Genomic DNA, 21,384 nt, shown 5'->3' on the forward strand with positions numbered 1-21,384 from the left:
CTTGCAACCAAATGCATTCTTAATCGTGCAATAATTTGTTATGTCCACATTGGTCTATTAAATAGACATTTTTTCCATCTCCAAAGAGTTGCTAAATTAAAATTTGAAAAGTCTGTTTTGTATAAGAGGAAAGACAAACAAATTTAAAAGCTTTTTATAAATTTGTACGATAAATTGTATTTTCCCTTCTCTAACATTTAAGAGCTATAAAGCGCAACGCCTTCTTTTCCATGGTGCATTTTGTAAAAGTTTTTAAGACTGTGAGTCAATTAATGCATGAAGAACTACATGAAATGATCAAAACACAAATAGTGCAGTAGAAAGAGATATAAAAGAACAGAAACAATGCTAGCTTAAAATAGGTCTTTCAAAATGGTGCAATTTTGATACATTTTTGTATTGTTGCTAAAGCAAGTGACGTATTTTGCATGTCGTCTTGACCCACTCATGTAAGGTTTTATAAGTAAGCTGCATGGTTACCCATAATCAAACTGTTCTGAAAACTTATTGTAAAGTATCTTGTACAAATTGTTAGCAACTTTTTCTCTGCTTATAATAGAGTATTTATTGCAAATCCAGGGCTCGAATTTGGGAGAAAAATGCACAGGACCACATGGCTAGTACTGTAGCTCAAAACTGTTACTGGACCACTGGTCGATTTCACAAAGAGTTGGGACATGTCCTAGGAGATTTCGAAACTTGAAACTAGGCTAGTCCTAGGGGGCGAGTAACTTATCCTAACTCGAGATAAGACTAGTCTTAACTCTTTGTGAAATCCACCCCAGAACTTTAGGGACCAGAATCCAAATGAGAAAACAAATCAAGAGTCCTAACAACATATATGTATGAGAGAAGATTTGTCTCAACTAAGATCGTCTCACTTGACTCAAAGGTCAACATTTGAAGAAAATCTGTTTCTGTATAAGATATTACACAGTGAGGTTTTATGATATTCAATGGGAGACTTTTGGGACGCTTGGTGGCAGCAGACTTACCAGGTAAAATCCATTGTTCTCGGTCATGTGCGCACGCTCAGAACTACGTAAACAATGCTGCCACCTAGCGTCCCAAAGTCTAACATTGCTTTCTCCAGAAGACGATCAGGGCATACTGATTGAAATGTTGAGTTGAAACCAACGGTTCTTTTCAGAACCACCCCAACTCATTAGAGATAGTCATTACACGGTGTTACACCAAACCTTTGCATATCGTATTTCCACCATGCAAAGTTTCAATTGATATTCAATTGAAAAAGAAAAAAAAACATAACAGACTGCCTGACTTGTCTGACCATGAGTTTACTGGCCCATCACTAAAACTACTGGACTCAGCCCAGAGTAAAATTCGAGCCCTGATCAGGTACAATATGTAGTTTCATTAAAAATCTATATGTTATTTATAACTGTTGAAAAATATCTTTTAAAATCTTGTTGAGACATAGTTGTAACTAAAGCAATATAGAATAATGTAGAGAACATGTAGAGTGGGACCAAGGTCCATTTTCATAGCGCTGCTGAAGCATAATAAAAGTAGCTAAGCACAAAACAATTTTGATTGCCAAAGTTCATACATACCAGCCCCAAAAACCTTTCATACACTACTTGTGACCGTTTCCTTTAAAGTGCACTTGGTTAATGTTTCAGCAATAGTTTCTATTATAACACCCCTTACCAATGTTCTGCCTTTTCATTGGTTTAGAGCGCGTCACATGATATGTCTTAGTTTTACTAGACGACGGCCGTGTGATAGTGCATCGGTTTGCCGTGCGCTAGTCCGAAGACTATCACACCGCGTGCAATACCCAGACGTCCGTTGCGTGTACGAGGATGATAAATTAACAGTCTGTAACCATTTCGGATTACATGACACTACATGCAGCATATTAAAAGTTTTTGCAATCTGTCTTCGCGTCGTCCGTGGATTGTAGCATTCAGGTCTGTAACTTAATAGTACAGTATTTAGAAATGTTTGGGGTGTTATAAAACAAATATTGACTGCTTTTACTCGTGCAATGGTTAAAACTATGACTCCCTCGGTGATGCTTCGCCTCGGGAAAATAGAACGCTCCGGGGATCACCTCGGGAGTCATAGTTTTAACCATAGCACTCGAAGCAGTCAATATTTGTATATTACAACAGCTCTAGGAAATTGACACCTGGGCTATTTCATAGAGCTGCAATAAGCACAAAATATTGCTCAAAAATTTTCTGCTAAGCAAAAATGCACAGGAAACCAGTCACAAAACTAACACGGAATGTGGTAAATTTGCTGGTAACCTTATTCTAGTTAGCAAAACTGTTTGTGCTTAGTTAGTTTTTGTTCTTAAGCAGCTCTATGAAATCAGCACCAGGACTGAGCAATACTATATACCGTATTTTCCTGCGGATAAGACGCGTCTTATCTGACTTTTTAGACCCCAAAAACATCGATGCGTCTTATCTTTCGGTGCGCCTTGTCTGCTGACGATTGATTTTTTTTTATGATCACTGCGTGAAATAAAAAATACCTTCATGTCCAGTTCAAATCAACGATCTTTGTGTGAAGAATCCTTACTCAATAATGCGGTCGAACAAGGCTATTCAGACACTGTGACCGTATTTTCGTTCGAACAATGCCGCAATCCCCCAGACGGTCCAATTATTCCAACAACGCTGCAACGTGTTTATTCCCCATGACCGTGCTTTCATTCCATTAATGCCGCAATGCGTCTAGCTTTCGGTCCAACAGACGTCGGCAGTGTACAAACGTTTTCTGTGTGGCCGGGTATTCGTTCCGAAAACGATTGACAGTCAATAACTTCATACAAACGTCATGCACCCAACCGCTATTGTGTGGTAAACTTTGAGGGTTTATTTTATTGTATTGCTTCAAAACTTCGGGTAGGAACAGTTGTTAAAATCATGGTTGCCCTTGCATGAAACTTGCCTGTAAAATCAACGATGTCCAAGTTCAGACTCGAAAATCTCTCAAAACGACACAGAAAATTAGCCCCAAAACGCAACCGTTCCGAGGTCTGTAAATTTAATCACGCAACACAAAAGCAGATATCACGCCTATAGTCGTTGTTACTGTGAGTGTGACAATAAATACAAGAAACATTGAACGCTAGAAGGCGTTTTGGAACTTTGTTTAAACGCCCTCTATTGGTAAAAAATACGTGAACCAGCAATAAACGCATTGAGACAAGACTCGACTTGTCTGGGCTAGACTGCGCCCCTGTCTTTATCCGGAAGGTCCCTGCCGCTAGATCAAGTGATTCCCTTTGGATACAATGAACGTGCAGTGATATAGATGCCCAATAGTCACTGCTCTCAAGTCCGCAATGGAATTTGACTGCATACGTTCAGGCTATGTCTGGGCATGCTTGGGATCCGCACAGTCACGTGGGAATTTTGGCGCATTTCCAGGCAGCGCAAATGCGACGGCTTTGCGCAACCCGTCGGCGAACATCGTTCAATACGGTGCCCACATGGTCGCCAACATCTGTTGTGCAATCTCGAGATTGAGCAGCGCAATCCACTGTGTACATGTGCATATTAATGTGCATGCAGCGACATCCCGGCCGGAAGATACATTACTACACCCACACGCTACGTCCGTCTGTCGTTGCAATGTACCTGTATCAGCAAGGATCCTCGTAGTTTGTGGGGACGTCGGATGGATGTGTCCAGGGAGGCATTGTGTTCATGTTGCAAATAAAATTAACTTCAGACAGTGCGTGGACCATGGTTTCTGCCCGCTGATTGGGCCGAACTTTATGTTATTTACAATATACAGCGTTGGCTGATTGGATAAAGGTCGGTATACGTAGGTTCTCAAAGGCAACAAATTACGTCTTTGTGTCAATGTACCGACAACGGGTGGCGCCAGGTGTTCTTTTGTTTGCGGTTAAACGTGCGCCTTGTGCGGCGGTGCGCCTTGTCTGCTGACGTTTGAATTTTTTTTTGTCATTTTAGCGTCCTGCGCCTTGTCCGCCGAGCGTCTTATCCGCAGGAAAATACGGTACACTTTGTGGTATGTTTAATTCGAGTGTGATTTCTGTGCATAATGACTTACGATGTACAACCTTATGTTCTTTCCCTGTGCAATAACACCCACTAGTTGCAATAACCATTTTAGAAATAATAAAATTGCCAAGCAGAAACTAACTGTGTATGTGAATATATCTTATGCATGTGTACATTATTACACATAAGAACAAGTGACATTTTGTTTGTAGCGCTTCTACAAAAAAATTATTTTGTCTTGAAGCTGGGTCTGAATTCAGGTAAAAGTCAGAAATTTCACATTTCTGAAAATTCCTCTTTAAAATGCAGAAACTCAGCAGACACCAGTTTAACTAGATGTAACCTAGTTAACTTAGGGTCATGTCATACGAGGCAATTACAGACGACCAGTTCCAGGCAATCTCCAAGAAGACAAGCCATTCGCATTTGAATGTTCACATATCATTCTTGTGGTACATGAAGACAAATTATGTTACACCAACGTGGTCATTTAGCAGGCACTGCAGTTGTTGCCTGTAAAAGTTGCCTCGTGTGACAAGGTCCTTAGAATCTATTGTTCAGCCAAGAATATACCAGAACTGCATCAGGTTAAAATAAGGGAATAAAAAGGTAGCAACGAGTTCTTAAATGGCCGTTTAGAACCGGCAGGGTCATTGCCATGTGATCGCTTGTTCACAAGCCTGCAAAGTTTTAAACGGCGATTTAAGAACAAGCCACTGCTCTTTTATTCCCATTCATTAATGCCATTTTGTTAAAAGGCGAAATAGTTTCACAATTTTAGACAATCTGCCACTTATTTCCTTTGAGATTTGGTTGTTTGTGTGAAAATGTTTTGAGTGCGTCGGGTTGTGTGATTATCTCGTGTACACACACAATACGCGATGTTACTAATAGCTGGAAATTGCTTTCCACGTAAGTTCAGTTGGCGTACATGAGCTTGCGCAACCAACACGCGAAGCCAGCCGGTTATAAATAGCTCAAGCTGGTCATTATCACCCGTTTAAACACCCCCACGTGACGCGCTCTCCACAAATAGGAATAACAAAACTGTCTGGGGCATTTATGAATGTAATATTATAGATATATGATGCAATTTTTTTGAGTATACAACAAGTAGATGATACAAACAGACCTTTCCTATGAAATTTGCTGATTACAATCACGCATGCGTACAGACACTATTGGTTGGCAAACGCCATAGAGATGTGCACTAAGCAGACGCACAAACCATCTGTGTCACGCCACCATCATCCCCATACAAAAAGCACGATGTTCCTTCATTTTGCCAACCAAAGCGTTAGTGCACACCTGTGATGTGCAATTAACATATTTTGTGGGACGAGTCTATTAAGTGACGTAGAAATACTTACATTTACAGTCAATGACGTCTTCAGGCGCTATTGGCGTTCATACATAGCCTTCAGAATGGCATAGCTCTCATTGTAACGCGCCTGGTTGTACTGAGCACTTGACTTCCAACTACAGTCAAAAAGAATCAAAGTACCAGATGGCTTATTGTGAAAGGGCATAGTGTACCGTTGGTTGGTGGGATAATTAGGGAATAACAGTGCGAGGACCCGGTCTACACCGAGTGGTAATGACTGGGCTGATAGCTGGCTGCTATTAGTTATAACAACAGTATTCATAATGCGCCTTTTCTAAAAGATACAAAGTGCCAAGTATTTTAAATACAAGGCGAGTGGGACCAAGTTTTTGAATTATGAGATGGTTTACAAGGTGCTACGGCGCATTCAGCAGCCACAGCCAGAAACATCGGGGCGAACCCCTTCTCTTAAGTGCACTAGGTTCTTTCTGTTGACAGACCGAGATCAAGACCAGGGGTAGTAACAGAGGCCATGGTCCCTGTAATTCCAGGCCAGGTGTACCACATTCCTAGCACCTTGGACAATGACTCACATTGTATTTAAAGCCACTGTACAAGTTTGGTAATTGTCCAAGACCAGTGTTCTCACTTGGTGTATCCCATCATTAGCATAAAATAACAAGCCTGTGAAAATTTGGGCTCAATCGGTCATCGAAGTTGCGAGAAAATGATGTAAGAAAAAACATCCTGGTTGGGCGAATTTGTGTGCTTTCAGATAGGAATAAAAGACTTCTAGCTAGAGGTCTTTTATTATTTTAGTGAGAAGTTACCTCTTTCTCAAAACTACGTTACTTCTCACAATGTTTTATACTATCAACAGCTCTCCCATATCTTGTTACCAAGTCAGTTTTTAAGTTTATATTTGTTTTGTTTTTGTAATTACCAAACATGTGCCTTCCCTTTAACTTTGATATCAAACAAACATACCGAAGTTATACCAATCACATACAACAGCCTGTACTCACGAATGCCTAATTGTTTTCCATCTGTCCATGTTCTTCATCAGTAGTTCATCTTTTGAGAGGTAGCTAGGGGAATTCTGCAGTGAATAATAATTGAAGTGGATTAATTGATCTACTCCTAAGTGGTATTTTGTCGTCTCTCGGACAACCCTATTCTGAATTTTGATGGCTTTATACGTATCAATATTTAAGTGAGTAATTTGGATACTAAGATTTTGAACTATCCATTGTTGAAATACCATCTTATAATTATAATAATAAACATTAATAATGTGCAATGGACTAGAGGTCACTAATATTTATAATAGGCCTACTAAAACAGAACAAAAACTACTTAGCTAGTAAAACTACACACACAAAGAAAAGGTTTTAAAAGGTACTTTGCATGATCAAATCAAAACTGTCAGAATAAATGACTATACAAAATTACAAGGCACATAAGTGCAGTACTTGGTTTGTGTTTCTACCAAGTAGGCCTACATAAACCTCTCTAAGTAATAAGGCATGATACTTTATGGAGGCTTAACAATATTAATAATAAAACTTATACACCAATTCAGGCGCGCAGTGTTGAGCACTGTGCACCATTGCTGAGGTGTACATGTGCTTAGTTCTGTGCACAAAGACATGAGGAAATCATGTTTCTTTTCACTCTTTATGGAAATTAAATGTTTTCCTCAACGACTATCACATTTTCCTTAACAGGACATCATGATATACTAATGAAGATCACTGACTACAAAATTTGCAATATTTCAGTATTTTCCTTTGTCCTTAATTTAAAAAAGAAAATAGCAAGAATGTAGTAAATCGTCATATCATGCAGCCATGTCAGAGAAATCGCAAAGATTGTCGAGAAAGACATTAAATTTCCATAAAAAGAGAAAAGAAACATGATTTCCTTATGTCTCTGTGCACAAAACTAGGCACATGTTACCTCAGCAATGGCCGCAGTGCTCAACACTTGCGCGCCCGGTGCGTGCCTGAATTGGTGTATACCTAAAGAATGAATTTAACATAGATCATTTTAAATATGACAATCTTCAAAAAACATAATGCAGAGGTATGATCCTGTCGAATGACAGTGAAGGAAGGAGAAATGTTCCGCTTCAAAAAAATATTCAAAACATGACACTCTTCAGTAACAATGATACAGTGATAGGATCCCATCATACGACAGGGGAGAAAGGAAAAATGATCCTCGATTCAAATTGAAAGCAGATGAGCATTCATCCACACGCTAGAAATAAAAAATACACATAAATTAATATAAATATCCAGTGAAATATGTAACCCTGGCAATATTAGCAGCACAAAAAAGATTGCACAAGAATGATATAAAGTATGACACTCTTCAATAATAATATTAATGCAGTGTTAATAAATTATATCATGTGACAGCAGAGGAAGGAGAAATGATCCTCTATAAAAAGCAAAATGAGCATTCACCAAAATTCACACGATATAGAAAATACACATAGGAGAAAAATATCCAACAAGAAAATTAAACTTCACAAGATAATAGCAGAAAACAATGATAATAATAACATGTAGCATAGAATGACATCAATGCAATACAGTAATTGAATGAAGGTCGAAGGTCAGTATGTGGCTTTACGACACTGTTACCAATGGAAGACTTATGGTGACACTTGGTGGCAGCAGACTTACCAGGTAAATCCATTGTTCTCAGAAAAGTGCACATGCTCAGAACTACAGAAACAACGGAAATTTGCCTGGTGAGTCTGCTGGCGTCCATCGTCCCAATAGTCTCCCATTACAATCAATGATTTGTGCATCTCAAAAAGTACAATATTTCTCTGGCAAATAGAGATGGTGTGAGCACAAACAATACTCAATGGGAGTGTCTATAAAGCTTACACTCCCAACATTGAAAATATGAGGAGCATTGCTAAAATTATGCTCCCTACACAACATGGGGAGTTAATAAAAACAACAATGTGAGTACAATATTTCTCTGGCAAATAGAGATGGTATGAGTACAAACAATACTCAATGGGAGTGTCTATAAAGCTTACACTCCCAACATTACAAATATGAGGAGCATGGCAAAAGCTATGCTCCCTACACAACATGAAGAATTAATAGACACAATAGTGCGAGTACAATATTTCTCTGGCAAATAGAGATGGTATGAGTACAAACAATACTCAATGGGAGTGTCTATAAAGATTACACTCCCAACATTACAGATATAAGGAGCATGGCAAAAGCTATGCTCCCTACACAACATGAAGAATTAATAGACACAATAGTGCAAGTATAATATTTCTCTGGCAAATAGAGATGGTGTAAGTACAAACAATACTCAATGGGAGTGTCTATAAAGCTTACACTCCCAACATTACAAATATGAGGAGCATGACAAAAGCTATGCTCCCTACACAACATGAAGAATTAATATACACAATAGTGCAAGTATAATATTTCTCTGGCAAATAGAGATGGTGTAAGTACAAACAATACTCAATGGGAGTGTCTATAAAGCTTACACTCCCAACATTACAAATATGAGGAGCATGGCAAAAGCTATGCTCCCTACACAACATGAAGAATTACGTAATAGACACAATAGTGCGAGTACAATATTTTTCTGGCAAATAGAGATGGTATGAGCACAAACAATACTCACTGGGAGTGTCTATAAAGATTACACTCCCATTGAAAATATGAGGAGCATGGCCAGAATTATGCTCCCCACACAACATGGGGAATTACGTAGAAACAATGTGTGCACTCTGTCCCCAAAAAAGAAAAGGGAATTTGCAAAGGTAGCGCACACGCAAAAGAACGTGTTATGTCAATATTCAATGCATCAAATCATAAACACTGAAGGCAGCCTACAAACAATGACTATGCATACAGTACAATTGTAAGGCACACGTATTCACCATGGTGATGCCCATGGAATACATTTTACTAGAAATAAGCTGAAAGGGAGAAATAACATTGATGACATAAATAGATAGAAAAAAAATACATTATGCAAATCATGCATTAAATATTCCATGCATATTTTGCACAATCATGACAAAACCAATGAATAAAAGTAATTTGCACAAAAAGCAACCCTAGACAAAGTAAGATTGAACAAACTTCATTGAAGAATCCACATAATAGTTTGCACATCATGAAAGAACAATAGGAAGATACTACTAATAAATAGTAAACTTGTAGGTACAACCATGTCTTTCTCCTGAAGTATACTGTTCGAAACGTCAAAACCACACAGGCAATATTTAGAGCCAACACTCTCACAAGAGATTTACACATGGTTGGGCCCGCAAGCTTACTACTTATTTATAGTTTATTCATGCTTCAGACAATACTTTTCAATGAAAAAATTGAACTGGCACGAAAGGCAACCTAGTACTTACTATATCAAGCGTCTCTTGGTTTGGCATGGGGAGTGGTACCCTGGGGTCTTGACCACTCTCTTCCCTCATGTAAGATGCAAGCTTGCTGGGTCCTGGAAGCCGGTAAAGAGGCGGCTGACTATTCTGCAATAAACAAGAATGATAAAAGGACATCAAAAATAACACAAGATAAGAATTAGAAGCCTGTGCGTTAACTAAGGTCCCGTTATGCCAACTTGCTGGTCGTTCCACCTTCCAGGTTGAAAGCTTACAGGGATACAATTTTCTCAGTTGCAGCCCGCCGCCTGTGGAACGGCTTGCCTCTCACCCTAAGATCACAACTTGAACATTTCTTCATTCAAATCCAATCTCAAAACCTACGTCTTCAGTCAAGTCTACCATAAGTTTTCTCTTGGTCATTTAGCGCAGTGAATAGTTTTGTCTAGATACCAGAGATTTATAAGTTTTATAAATAGAATTATTTTATAAAGGGGTGTGCACATGTGATGAGACAGAGAGGCCTACCCGACGCAGCTATAGATGGTCTGTCTACAGGTACAATTCGAGGCAGAGGTTGCTAAATCTGCGCTGGATAGACAATTTGACAAAGTGGAGTGGTAGAAGCGTATGAAAGCTGAGAATAGCAGCGATTGAAAGAGAACAGGTGATGGCTGTGACTCCAGGAGGGCCACCCCCCCCCCCCCCCATTAAGGATTAGGCAGCCACGGATGCAAGTCTTGCAGAATGATGATGAGATAAAACATACAGAAGTTTCAAAAGATGTCAAAATTTGCTTGACCAGTAGCTTGAGGTAGTTTGAATCCTATATACCCTTTGCATTGGCCACCTTCCTTGATGAAACATGCACATGTAAAAGGCTATCATTGACTGAGAGTTGTGCACAGCATAAACTGTCGACACGGGTGCACCTTTTTTGTAATCAATGGCCGCTTTTCCAACAGTGGCAATCCATCTATATTAAAAGCAATACCACAACAATTTTCAATAGTTCAATTTAGATCAGGGGATTAACAAATTTTCATTTGTTTGACCCATACACAGATGTGTGTTAAGTACTGTACATATTTATTCAGTACTTTTGGCTATGATAACATACCTCATCCGAGTCATCTAAAGGTTCGGGAGATCGAGAGCGATCCCTTGATCCTCTTTGGGTGGCTGGTTTATTCTGCATCCATTCTCGACATACTGGATACAGTGCTGAGTAAGTCCTGAACTGTGCCAGGTCAACGCTGCGATCAAATACCTTCATCACGTAGGAATCTACAATAAAATAAAAAAAGGCCAAAGTGTTTCATACCAGTTTAACAGTGTACATAAAATTACTAAGCTACATGTATGGGCCTGGAGTTTCATTTTTAAGAGGGCAAGGCCATTTTCATTTTCCAAAGAGGCACTTCCATTGGAAAATCTGAAGGTTGATTGGAAACTTTTGAAGGGGCACCGAGGCGAAGACCAGGGGCAACAAAGGCCATGGACTCCATAGCATCTGTGTAATTCCAGACCTGAAACTACTTCTGGGGTCGATTCCACAAAGAAGCACTGAAATTTATCTTAAGTATGAGTGGCCAATATTTCCACTCGTGGTTTGTATTGTGACATCACACTTCTCTTCCCAATTAAGATTGATTTACAGTGAAGATTAATCTCAGCTCTCTGCCAAAATTGGCCACTGGGACACATTACATGTAAACAAGGTGTACTCACCTACAGGTGATGTGTTGTGTAAAAGCACTGTACACTGTTGGTAATTACTCAAAATAATTGTCAGCATAACAACTTACTTGGTAATGAGCAATGGAGAGCTTTTGATTCAAGTGCTCTCCATTGCTCATTAACAAGTAAGTTTTGATAGTATAACAGAGTTTTGAGAAAGAGGTAATATTTTGAACCAAAACCCTCTAGCTTTAATGGCACCAACTGGGCTATCTAGCCTTTGCACACATCATGGTGCCATCCCTAGGTAGCTAACGATTGTATTGTATGGCTTCTTCCCCAACCCCCCCCCCCCCCCCTCGGACAAAGATATTGCCAAAGTATGTAGGGAGACCACCAACATAGGACGCAACCTTAATTGGTAAAGCGCCGGCAGTGGACACTATTGGTAATTACTCCAAATAATTATTATCATTAAACCTTTCTTGATTACGAGTAATGGGGAGATACTTTTAAAACATTGTAAGAAACAGCTCCCTCTGAAGTGATGTAGTTTTCGAGAAAGAAGTAATTTTTCATGAATTTGATTTCAAGACCTTAGATATAGAATTTGAGGTCTCGAAATCAAGCATCTGCAAGCACATAACTTTGTGTGACCATGGTGCGACAAGGGTATTTTTTTCTTTCGTTAACATCTTGCAACTTCGACGACCGATTGAGCTAAAAATTTTCACAGCTTTCTTATTGTATGCATATGTTGAGACACGTTAACTGTGAAGACTAGTCTTTGACAATTACTAATAGTGTCAAGTGTCTTTAAACGGGAGGTTGTTGGATCAAATCCCGCTCCATAGAAAAAATTTCTTTTTTAACCCCAAATCATTTACAACTTTACCCAGTCCATTTCCTTGTTGTTTAAAACTTGATAATTGTAATAATAGAACACAATTTTCTTCTCCCTGGGTTGTTACCAAAGTAGGACCCTACCTTTAAACAAAAAACAGCCATGTATTGTCATGAGATGCATCAGTGCTAAAATTAATACCAAATTGGCCTACTAGGAACCAGAGGTGCGTTTTCGCGGTTGTAACCAATAACTGTTGCGATTGAATTGACCAGTGGTAAATCACTGGAAAAAGACAGAAACAGTCATTGGTAACAGCTGCGACAACATACCCCATTTTTTTTCTTTTCTTTTTTCTCAAGAAGACGATCAAAGCATACTGATTGAAACGTCAAGTTGAAACCAACAGTTCTTTTCAGAACCATCCTAACTCATTAGAGATAGTCATTACATGGTATTACCGCAAACCTTTCCATATCGTATTTCCACCATGCAAAGTTAAAAATCCTACTTAACGTACCCCATGTATACATAGGTACATAAATTTGTGAAAAGACTTACGCTGTAGCCTGGCTGCATCTATGGTCTCATTGTCAAGATTTTCTGAAGGAAGCTCCCTCTTTCTTCTCTTCCTTGATCTGTTGGGTCTCTTTGCTGGTGATGCAAGCTCAACATGCTCACTGTAGCAATCAAAAATGAGTGTAGAAAAAATGCACATAAGGGACTTGCATAAGAAACCCTTTCATTCAAGAACATGTAAGCCCGGTTCATACTGCCTATGAATGCCAATGCGATACAAATTTTGACGTCACAGGACAGTTTTCGCAGCGAAGGTTTCGCAAGAGTTGAGCACAAGTCAACTGATGCAAAATATTTGTGGCGTAAAAATTTGTATTCCATAATGAATCAGGTTTTCGTCAACTCAAGTTTAACAAGTGAACATAGATTTAGCAGGTTGAATATGTTCAAGATGTTAAAAGTTGAAAACAAGTTGAAAACACTTAAAAGCATCTTTGATTTCGCTGAAAGAAACTATTTTTAAAGACTTTATTTTTCTCTGAACTAATTTCAGCCCAGAACCTTTGTCTCGACATGATTTATTAACCACTGAAAGACTAGGACGACTCAGACATTGGTTCTCCACTCAATCAGACGAACTACAGACCGCAAGGAAAAAACCTTTGTTGCAATGAAAGTGGCCATATTGTAGGGTAGGCCATATATGCGTGTCTAAACACATTGAATGGTAACGTCATATTCGATACGGTCTATTCTCCAACCAAAAACCTGTTCAGAGGAAAAATTCTTCCAAATGCAAAGGAAAGACAGAACATGGCGTTAAAGCCATTATACACAGGGTTTACAGAAGGAAATGGTGAAAGACTTCTCTTGAAATATTATTCCATGAAATGCTTTACTTTTCGAGAAAACATTAAAACAATTATCAATTCTCGTTGTCGAGAATTACGTATTTATTTTAAACACATGTCATGACACGGCAAAACGACGAAAAATGCCCAGACAGCAAACACTGAGTGTTACCACCTAGGCCCAATTTCATAGCGCTGCTTAAAGCCATTGGACACTTTCAGTAAACAGTATTGTCCAAGGCCCGAACTTCGTGTATCACAACATAAAATAACACACCTGTGAAAATTTAGGCTCAATTGGTCATTGGAGTCGGGAGAAAATAACAGGGAAAACCCACCCTTGTTACCGCACATTTCGCCGTGTCATGACATGAGTTTAAAATAAATCCGTAATTCTCGATATTGAGAATTTATATTGTTTTAATGTTTTCTCAAAAAGTAAAGCATTTCATGGTATAATACTTCAAGAGAAGTCTTTCACCATTACCTTCTGTAAACCCTGGCCGTTATTTGTTAATCTGTGAACTTTTTTTTGTTTTCTGTTCCGAAAGTGTCCAATGGCTAAGCAAATTTTCGTGCCTACTGTAGCAGAAAAATTTGCTAAGGTGCAAGCATGTTTCACAGGTTACCAGAAAGATTGGGTGGCCATAATGCGCGTTTACCATGGATTTGCTTTGTGATGTCATTTATTTTTGTGCGGTAAGCACCGGAAGGTTAGCATGCCTTTTGGTGTGTTTACGGTTAGCAGCACTATGAAATGGAAATCGCACAGTAAGCACAAAATCGGCCGTTAAAGGGTCTATGTAACTTTTGTAGGACAAAAAAACACAATGTCCATAGATTTACACTAAACTTACACAGTTTGAAGATAATGATAGTAGAAAGCTTCCCTGAAAATATTACGTGCTGAGGTGCTGTAGTTTATGGGTAATGAGTAAAACAATGTCATGAAAATAATTTTCGTCTCATGAGACGAAAATTATTTTAATCATTTACAAGCGTATTTTCATGACATTGTTTTACTCATTTCTCAAAAACTACAGCACCTCAGTAAGTAATATTTGAAGGGAAGCTTTCCACTATCATTATCTTCAAACCCTGTAAGTTTAATGTAAATCTATGGACATTTTGAAAAGGTACCCAAATCCTTAAGCAGCTCTATGAAATTGGGCCCTGTAGACAACATCATCAAAGTATCCGATCTCACCTGTCTTCAACTTCTTTTTTGATGATTGGACCCAGTTCAATTTCATCTGGATGACTGTAAAAACAAATCAAAAATTAGGTGAGTGAGTGAGTATAGAGCAACACTATTTTGGCTTTCCTTTCAACAGATGTGGGACACAAAGCCCAGTCTACATGTACTCTTATTAAACAACATCAAGCAATGTTGAGCAGTAATATGTATTCTTAAATTGAATTGAATATTACCCCCCCCCCTTCCCCTTAGTCGAAACAAAAAGAAACGGCTCAAAACAAAAATCATTAAAAGAGTGTCACTGTTAACAAAAAAGTCTGTAACCATGTTACACTGGAATAATGGCACTTCCACCTTTTGATAATCCCTTGAGTTAAGGATTCAGGGGAGCTTTTGTGAACAGTATCCTTGGTGCAAGAGAAGTAGATCAAATAGAATGGCTCATTTAGTTTTGAGAAAACAACCAAATTGTTGTTTACCAGGAAGTCTGAATTTAGTAAAATGTCTGACATTGCTGAAAATGAAACAAACATGTTTACATGGTCAAACAGTTTTGTCCTGCTGTGGAACAAAATTGGCAACTGCAATAAGTTATTTGACAAACATCCTAAATATTTTCCCACAGCCCATGGAAGGCTTTGTGCTGCTTGTACAAAAAGCGTCATCCATAAGGCCAAAAGGAGGCATTCTGCTGTTCTTTGTGCGTAAAAACATGGGCATGCCATGACCCCAGCGTACCTGGTAGCTTTTCGCATTATGCAAGGGGGTCTATTGTTTTCACAGATACCTTCAAAACACTGAACGCACCTCCGAACAATGCGCGTCAACCATTTCCTTTCATTGTGGGAGTCCAAGCTTTGTGCATTTTGTGCTCATTTCTGACTCATAAAATGGCGGATATGATAGTGGCATGTTAGTGGGCTGCACGTTGTGCAAGGGGTTTACATGTATGACAGGGAGAATTTTTTTTACAGTAATATTATTTGGCGTAATCTGCGCATGCGTCAGCTTTGAGGACGGTCGTCCCTACATTCCTACAACTAGGCCTGGGCGAATTATTTGAATATCCGGTTAATGGCGAATAGGTTTTCCTATCCGTAACCGCGAATGCCTTTTTTTTTTCTTAACCGGATATCCGCATAGGGCGCGAATACCTATTCATAAACCGGATAATTCTGTAATTACAACCGAGTAACCGGATATTCTTTAATATCCGAATATCCGCGGACATCGGGCGACAACTGATATGAATGTTTTGTCTGAATCCTTATGAAACTTCTATTAAGACAGCATAAAACAGCATATATTAAGTATTTAACTATGCTTACCTCCGTGAAGAGTTAAAACAATGACATTTCTGACGTAATTTGTTCAAAGATTACAAAAGTTTTCCTTCACGTAGAGTCAATCACGATCGAAAGAAAAAGCAAATCGCCATCTTTAAATTAGATCCGGTCATTTTTATGAATGAACCGAGTGACACTGTCTAAAACTAATATCAATCCGCCCATAAGATCTCATTCACAAACGAACGGCGCCCTCTAGAGGCAAAAAAACGATTTGAATATCCGGTTAATTTCGGATAGTTGGCCAGCGGTATCCGAATAACAAAATTTCACTATTCGCCCAGCACTACCTACAACAGTAGGCCCTACTTGGGATGAATCTGCATTGAGCTGAAAACGACAACATTTAACTGACGCAGAACCATCCGTCGTCGCAAACCGCAAGCTCGCTAATAACAGTGGAAGCCAACTTCCTAGGAAGTATTGCAATTTACCTCTCTTCTTCAGCTCTCTCCACTAGGTTCTGCAAGACACCCTCTAGCTTGCTACGGGGTCCCATCACATCTGGCTTCTCTTTCTCGAGATGCTGGTGGTGTTTCCCTCTCATACTCATCTTGATGTCTCTCACCCTTCAGTAGCAGTAAAGTTCTGTTCAAAAATAACATTGAAAATATAATTGGTCACAAATCTATACACAAACTTACGCCACACTTTCACAATTAACCGTGACGCAGTTTCAGCTAGGCTCGTACCAGTTTTAGCCTTTAGAAACAGCATTATAAAAACTTGACTGAACACGGTGCGGGGGACTGTGGGCTGACCATTAAAATTCCCTGGGGTCCAAATTTTTTCAAAAGTAGGTAATTCTTATCTTGAAACTTCCATAAGTCCATAACATAACTAGTATTGGGTATTTTGCCATTAGTATTAAAACTTAAAAGCGTTTACAACAATTTGTTTCATTGTGTAAACACTGCTGAGTAAATGTTAGTACACATACGTTTATTTTTAACCACTTGACTTTTAATATATTCGACTTCAAGGTGATAACTGATAGTAATCATCTAATAGTATTAGTAGTGAGAACTGAGATGATAGAGGATTATTGATTAGTGCCGAGTTTGTTTAGTCAGTAAAGGGCCGGTGCCGAGTGTGTATCGTGCCGGCATTCTTGGTGCCGAGTGGGTGCCGAGTTTGCAAGGTGCCCCAAGTTTGCAGGTGCCGAGTTTGCGAGGTGCCGAAAAGTGTCCGGAATTTTATCGATCGCAAAAAAGAACGGCGTGCGTACACACTTGCTGCCCCCCTGCGTGTCGTGTGCGGCGAAAAATGAAACCAACGGAAACCAATGTGCATGGATATTGAGGTAGAAATATAAAAATACTAACAAACAAAACTGTGCACCTCATTCAAGCCTCTTTCATAGTGGACACACGCAAAATTATCATCTATATAGGCCCTACTTACCCCTAAAAGGGTGTCTTTTCCAAAAACATTTACGATAGAATTAGAAATAAATACTGCTGGTGGTGGCCGCAACAGAAAATTAAAAATGGGCCCGAATACTAGACTGGTTCTATCCAAACTCAAACGGTCTAAACTGTTTATTGGAGTACAGGTTTCAGACATTCATTTGCTGGTATTGATTAGTCTTGATTTTCAGACGTTCCTGTTATTTTATTTTATACTTTGCCAAAAGAGGGCGCAATCATACACGAGAATCTCTGGTTCGCGCAATAACACTTTTATTAAGAGCGCTAGCCAATCTAATCACAAAATTTAGACGCATAATGGCCTACATAATTAAAAAGTCAACATCTACACCACGGCAATATCGTGTAAAAATTACTTAGGACGTAGTCCAAACTCCAACACACAAATCGCTTTCAACTCACTCAAAGAAAACGTTTTATTATTATGAGTGATAAAACAAATCCGACTTAGTAGACCGTCTATAGTGAGCACACTTTGTGTTGAAAGTGATTCGTTTGGACGCAATTTTATAACTATATAACTATATATGTTATATAACAATATAAACTGCGCCAATAAAGTATCTAAACACTTACAAATGGTCAGATATATCGGAACCTGAAATAGTATGCCAAAAAATAATTATTCATTTCTATTCACCGTTAATTTCTGCACATTTTGACACATCTTATGTTGCGCTACGATGTTGTTTGATGGATTTATGGGCACTTGAGTGGGTTAAGGTCGAATTTCAAAAGTTGCAAAAGCCCCTATTCAAGCTAAATCGTTGTATTGTGACGAGTAAGATCAGCGTTTCTTTTGCCCGCCCTTTATAAATGATTTGTTTGTCGCGTTTTGGATAAATCGGTTGCGATGAACATCAGCAATAATTGTCAGTAACCAAGCAAAGGGGTCAAAGATGGGTGGCATACAACAAAATGGGTTAAGAGCCAGAATCCCTGATTATGGTAAGACAGGGAAAGGTGTTTCAAGATAACAGGAAAGATGGCCATAACAGGAAAGATGGCTCAACTGACCAAACAGGAAAGAGGACGGATCGTTGGTTTGATAGAAGCCGGTATGTCGATTCGAGCTGCAGCTCATCAAGTTGGAACGTCACCAGCGACGGTCAGTAAAATGGTGGAATGGCTACCAAGCTCAGGGAAATGTGGACAACCTGCCAAGGAGTGGCCGCCCGAGTGTGACTTCTGCAGCAGAAGAAAGTGAACAAGTCCATCAAGCCTGACACCACTCTCGAGGGATTGCGACGCATCCTGATCAGGAAATGGCAGGGGATTGACCAGGGACAGATCAGATGTCTCGTTTGGAGTATGAGAAGACGACTCATTGCCGTTAACAGTGATGGAGGACACACCAAGTATTGAGGACAGGATATCAGCAGTTTTAGAGTTAAAGATACGGCCATAAATTTCATGGTCAAGTAAACGAAACGAGTTTGTGTCTTTTGTCTTGATTTTGTCTGTGTGTGAGGCTTGTGTGAGTTCCCTTCTGGATCGAATTGGGGTGAATAGGGGCTTTTGCAACTTTTGAAATTCGACCTAAGCCACTCAAGTGTCCATAAATCCACCAAACAACATCATAGCGCAACACAAGATGTGTCAAAATGTGCAGAAATTAACGGTGAATAGAAATGAATAATTATTCTTTGGCATACTAATTCAGGTTCCGATAAATCTGACTTTTTGTAAGTGTTTAGATACTTTATTGGCGCAGTTTATATGACCATTGTTAGTTGCATCATGATGCAACTTGCTCTCTAATCCTACCCTTTCATGTTGTCCGGCATTGTTGTCGAACAATACATTTACCACTTTTATGGTCCAGTAACCCATCCTTTCATTCTAAACATCCTTTGTCCTCGCCACTCTACTCCTATTGGTTCACAGCCACACATTATCTCTGAAATACAAACTTTGATTGGCTGTTATTTTCCCGCTTCTTTTGGATCCTTTCCTCAATCCCTTTCCCCCTCTCTTTTTCTATAAATGGATATGTATTTGTTTGTACTTGTTTTATGCCTCTGAAGAAGGTCCGGTTTGGATCGAAAGCTAAGGCCATCTACCATATTCATTACAATATATATGTTATATAACAATATATATGTTATATAACAATATATATGTATAGGCCCTATACAACTTTAAGATGACAAAACGTGCAACAAGCTAGTGACAACATTCTGTAACTATCACTGCAAGGATGCATTTTAATTCGAAAAATAGAAATAAATCACCTTTGTATTCGGTTGGGAATAATGGCAAAAGCAAAATGCTTATTTGAAACTAAATTTCTAAGGCTCACATCATTTAGCTACTAGGCGAAACATGAGTTGAGAACCATTGTAAGAATGTAAGCTTTCTGAAATTTCGGTAGGCCTAACCTAAATCAGCCAAACAATATATATTAATTTATGTGTCTATAGTCAAGGGGGAGCTTTATGATAATATTGGGTGCTGGTGTTGGCGCATTATAAGCATCCGCCATATTATGCTATAGCCTATCATCAGTTCCTGGAACTATTGTTTTGGAATACCAGCACAACCGGCCATTAACAAAGGGAATTTCCCTAATGATTACGGTTCGTCACGCATCGATAATAATAGTTGTTTTGATCGTCTATAGCCCTACATAAAACGCGCACATCAATAATGCCGTTCTTGGTGATTAACCTTTATAATGCAACGACAGCCAAAGCTTTTGCTAACCAAGGTTGCAACAAAAAAAAACAAAAAAAAACTAGATATAGTGTTTGTAGAAACAAACACTAGGTGTTCGGCTATTGTTGGGTCAGTGTTTGAATAAATGAAACAAGTATTCTTAATAGCTCGTCAAATTACAAAGAAATCAAAACCAAACAGTTTTCTCGATGTATTATAATTTTATAGAAAAAGCATCAAAAAGTGTACATTTCAACCTAAAAGCCTTTAAATAATGCCTTTTCAAAGCATTTTACAGGCTCTTCCAGTTTAAAAAGGTCAAAAAGTCATAAGAAGGTCACCAACACACCCATTTTTTTTGAATACGTGAGGCCCTTTCATATGATGTATAAATTGTCAAAATAGCTTTTATGTTTGAGGAAACGTGAACTGATGAGTAATGGCGACTGGAGAAGAGACTAACTAACCAGAAGGGAAATGTTTGTTGAAAACGCCTTGAAAACAGACTACGTACGTAAAGCCCTTTCATATGATGTATAGATTGTCAAAATAGCTTTTGTGGTTGAGGACATAGGAACTTATGCATAATGACGACTGGAGAAGAGACTAACTAACCGAAAGGGAAATGTTTGTTGAAAACACCTTGAAAACAGACTAAAACAAAGCTATTTATAGGAGAAAAAAAAATTAAAAACAAAAATAACTAATACAAATTTTGGCCGCAAAGTGGTCTCCAAATACTAACTGGGCCCGATTTACTTAACTTCAGTGACCGGACAAGAACCGGTGTTATCAACGCAGTATGGTCGTAGATAACACCAATTAATTACTTTTGAAGAAAACTGACATTATGTTGAGAACGCCTCAAACGCAGACTAAAGCGATCAACACGTGGTGCAGAGCGTGACTATGCTCCTCAATGCATGCACCGCATACTTACACGTGGTGACTGCAATGCACCGCATGCTTACACGTGGTGACAAAGTACATGTACATTAATTGTAAAATCTTTACGCGCAATCAATGGGGGAATTTTGTAGTTCTTTATACATGAATTTTAGAATTTTCAACCTCGATTTTGAACCAGAAGACAAGATCAAAAAGGGGTCATGTCTGTGATAGGCCTGGGCG

At 38.9% G+C, this 21,384-nt stretch overlaps 1 protein-coding gene across 6 annotated transcripts in view; it reads right to left on the minus strand.

The window, feature by feature from the left end:
- The window catches only part of LOC139950494 (protein lin-37 homolog), a 36,935-nt gene that overhangs the window by 2,065 nt on the left and 13,486 nt on the right, over positions 1 to 21,384 (minus strand). Inside the window, exons 1-8 of one of the 6 annotated variants that reach the window (XM_071949240.1) lie at positions 17,998 to 18,013; positions 16,600 to 16,753; positions 14,829 to 14,882; positions 12,813 to 12,931; positions 10,848 to 11,014; positions 9,752 to 9,874; positions 6,357 to 6,430; positions 5,378 to 5,486 (exon numbers count right to left, since the gene is read on the minus strand). In XM_071949240.1, the coding sequence (XP_071805341.1) occupies positions 5,405 to 5,486; positions 6,357 to 6,430; positions 9,752 to 9,874; positions 10,848 to 11,014; positions 12,813 to 12,931; positions 14,829 to 14,882; positions 16,600 to 16,718 (738 nt within the window). In that variant the 5' untranslated portion in view covers positions 16,719 to 16,753; positions 17,998 to 18,013 and the 3' untranslated portion in view covers positions 5,378 to 5,404. The other 5 variants (XM_071949206.1, XM_071949224.1, XM_071949247.1 and 2 more) reach the window with 5 other exon arrangements.

Source organism: Asterias amurensis, chromosome 2 (genome assembly GCF_032118995.1).
Source record: "Asterias amurensis chromosome 2, ASM3211899v1".
Taxonomy (NCBI): domain Eukaryota; kingdom Metazoa; phylum Echinodermata; class Asteroidea; order Forcipulatida; family Asteriidae; genus Asterias; species Asterias amurensis.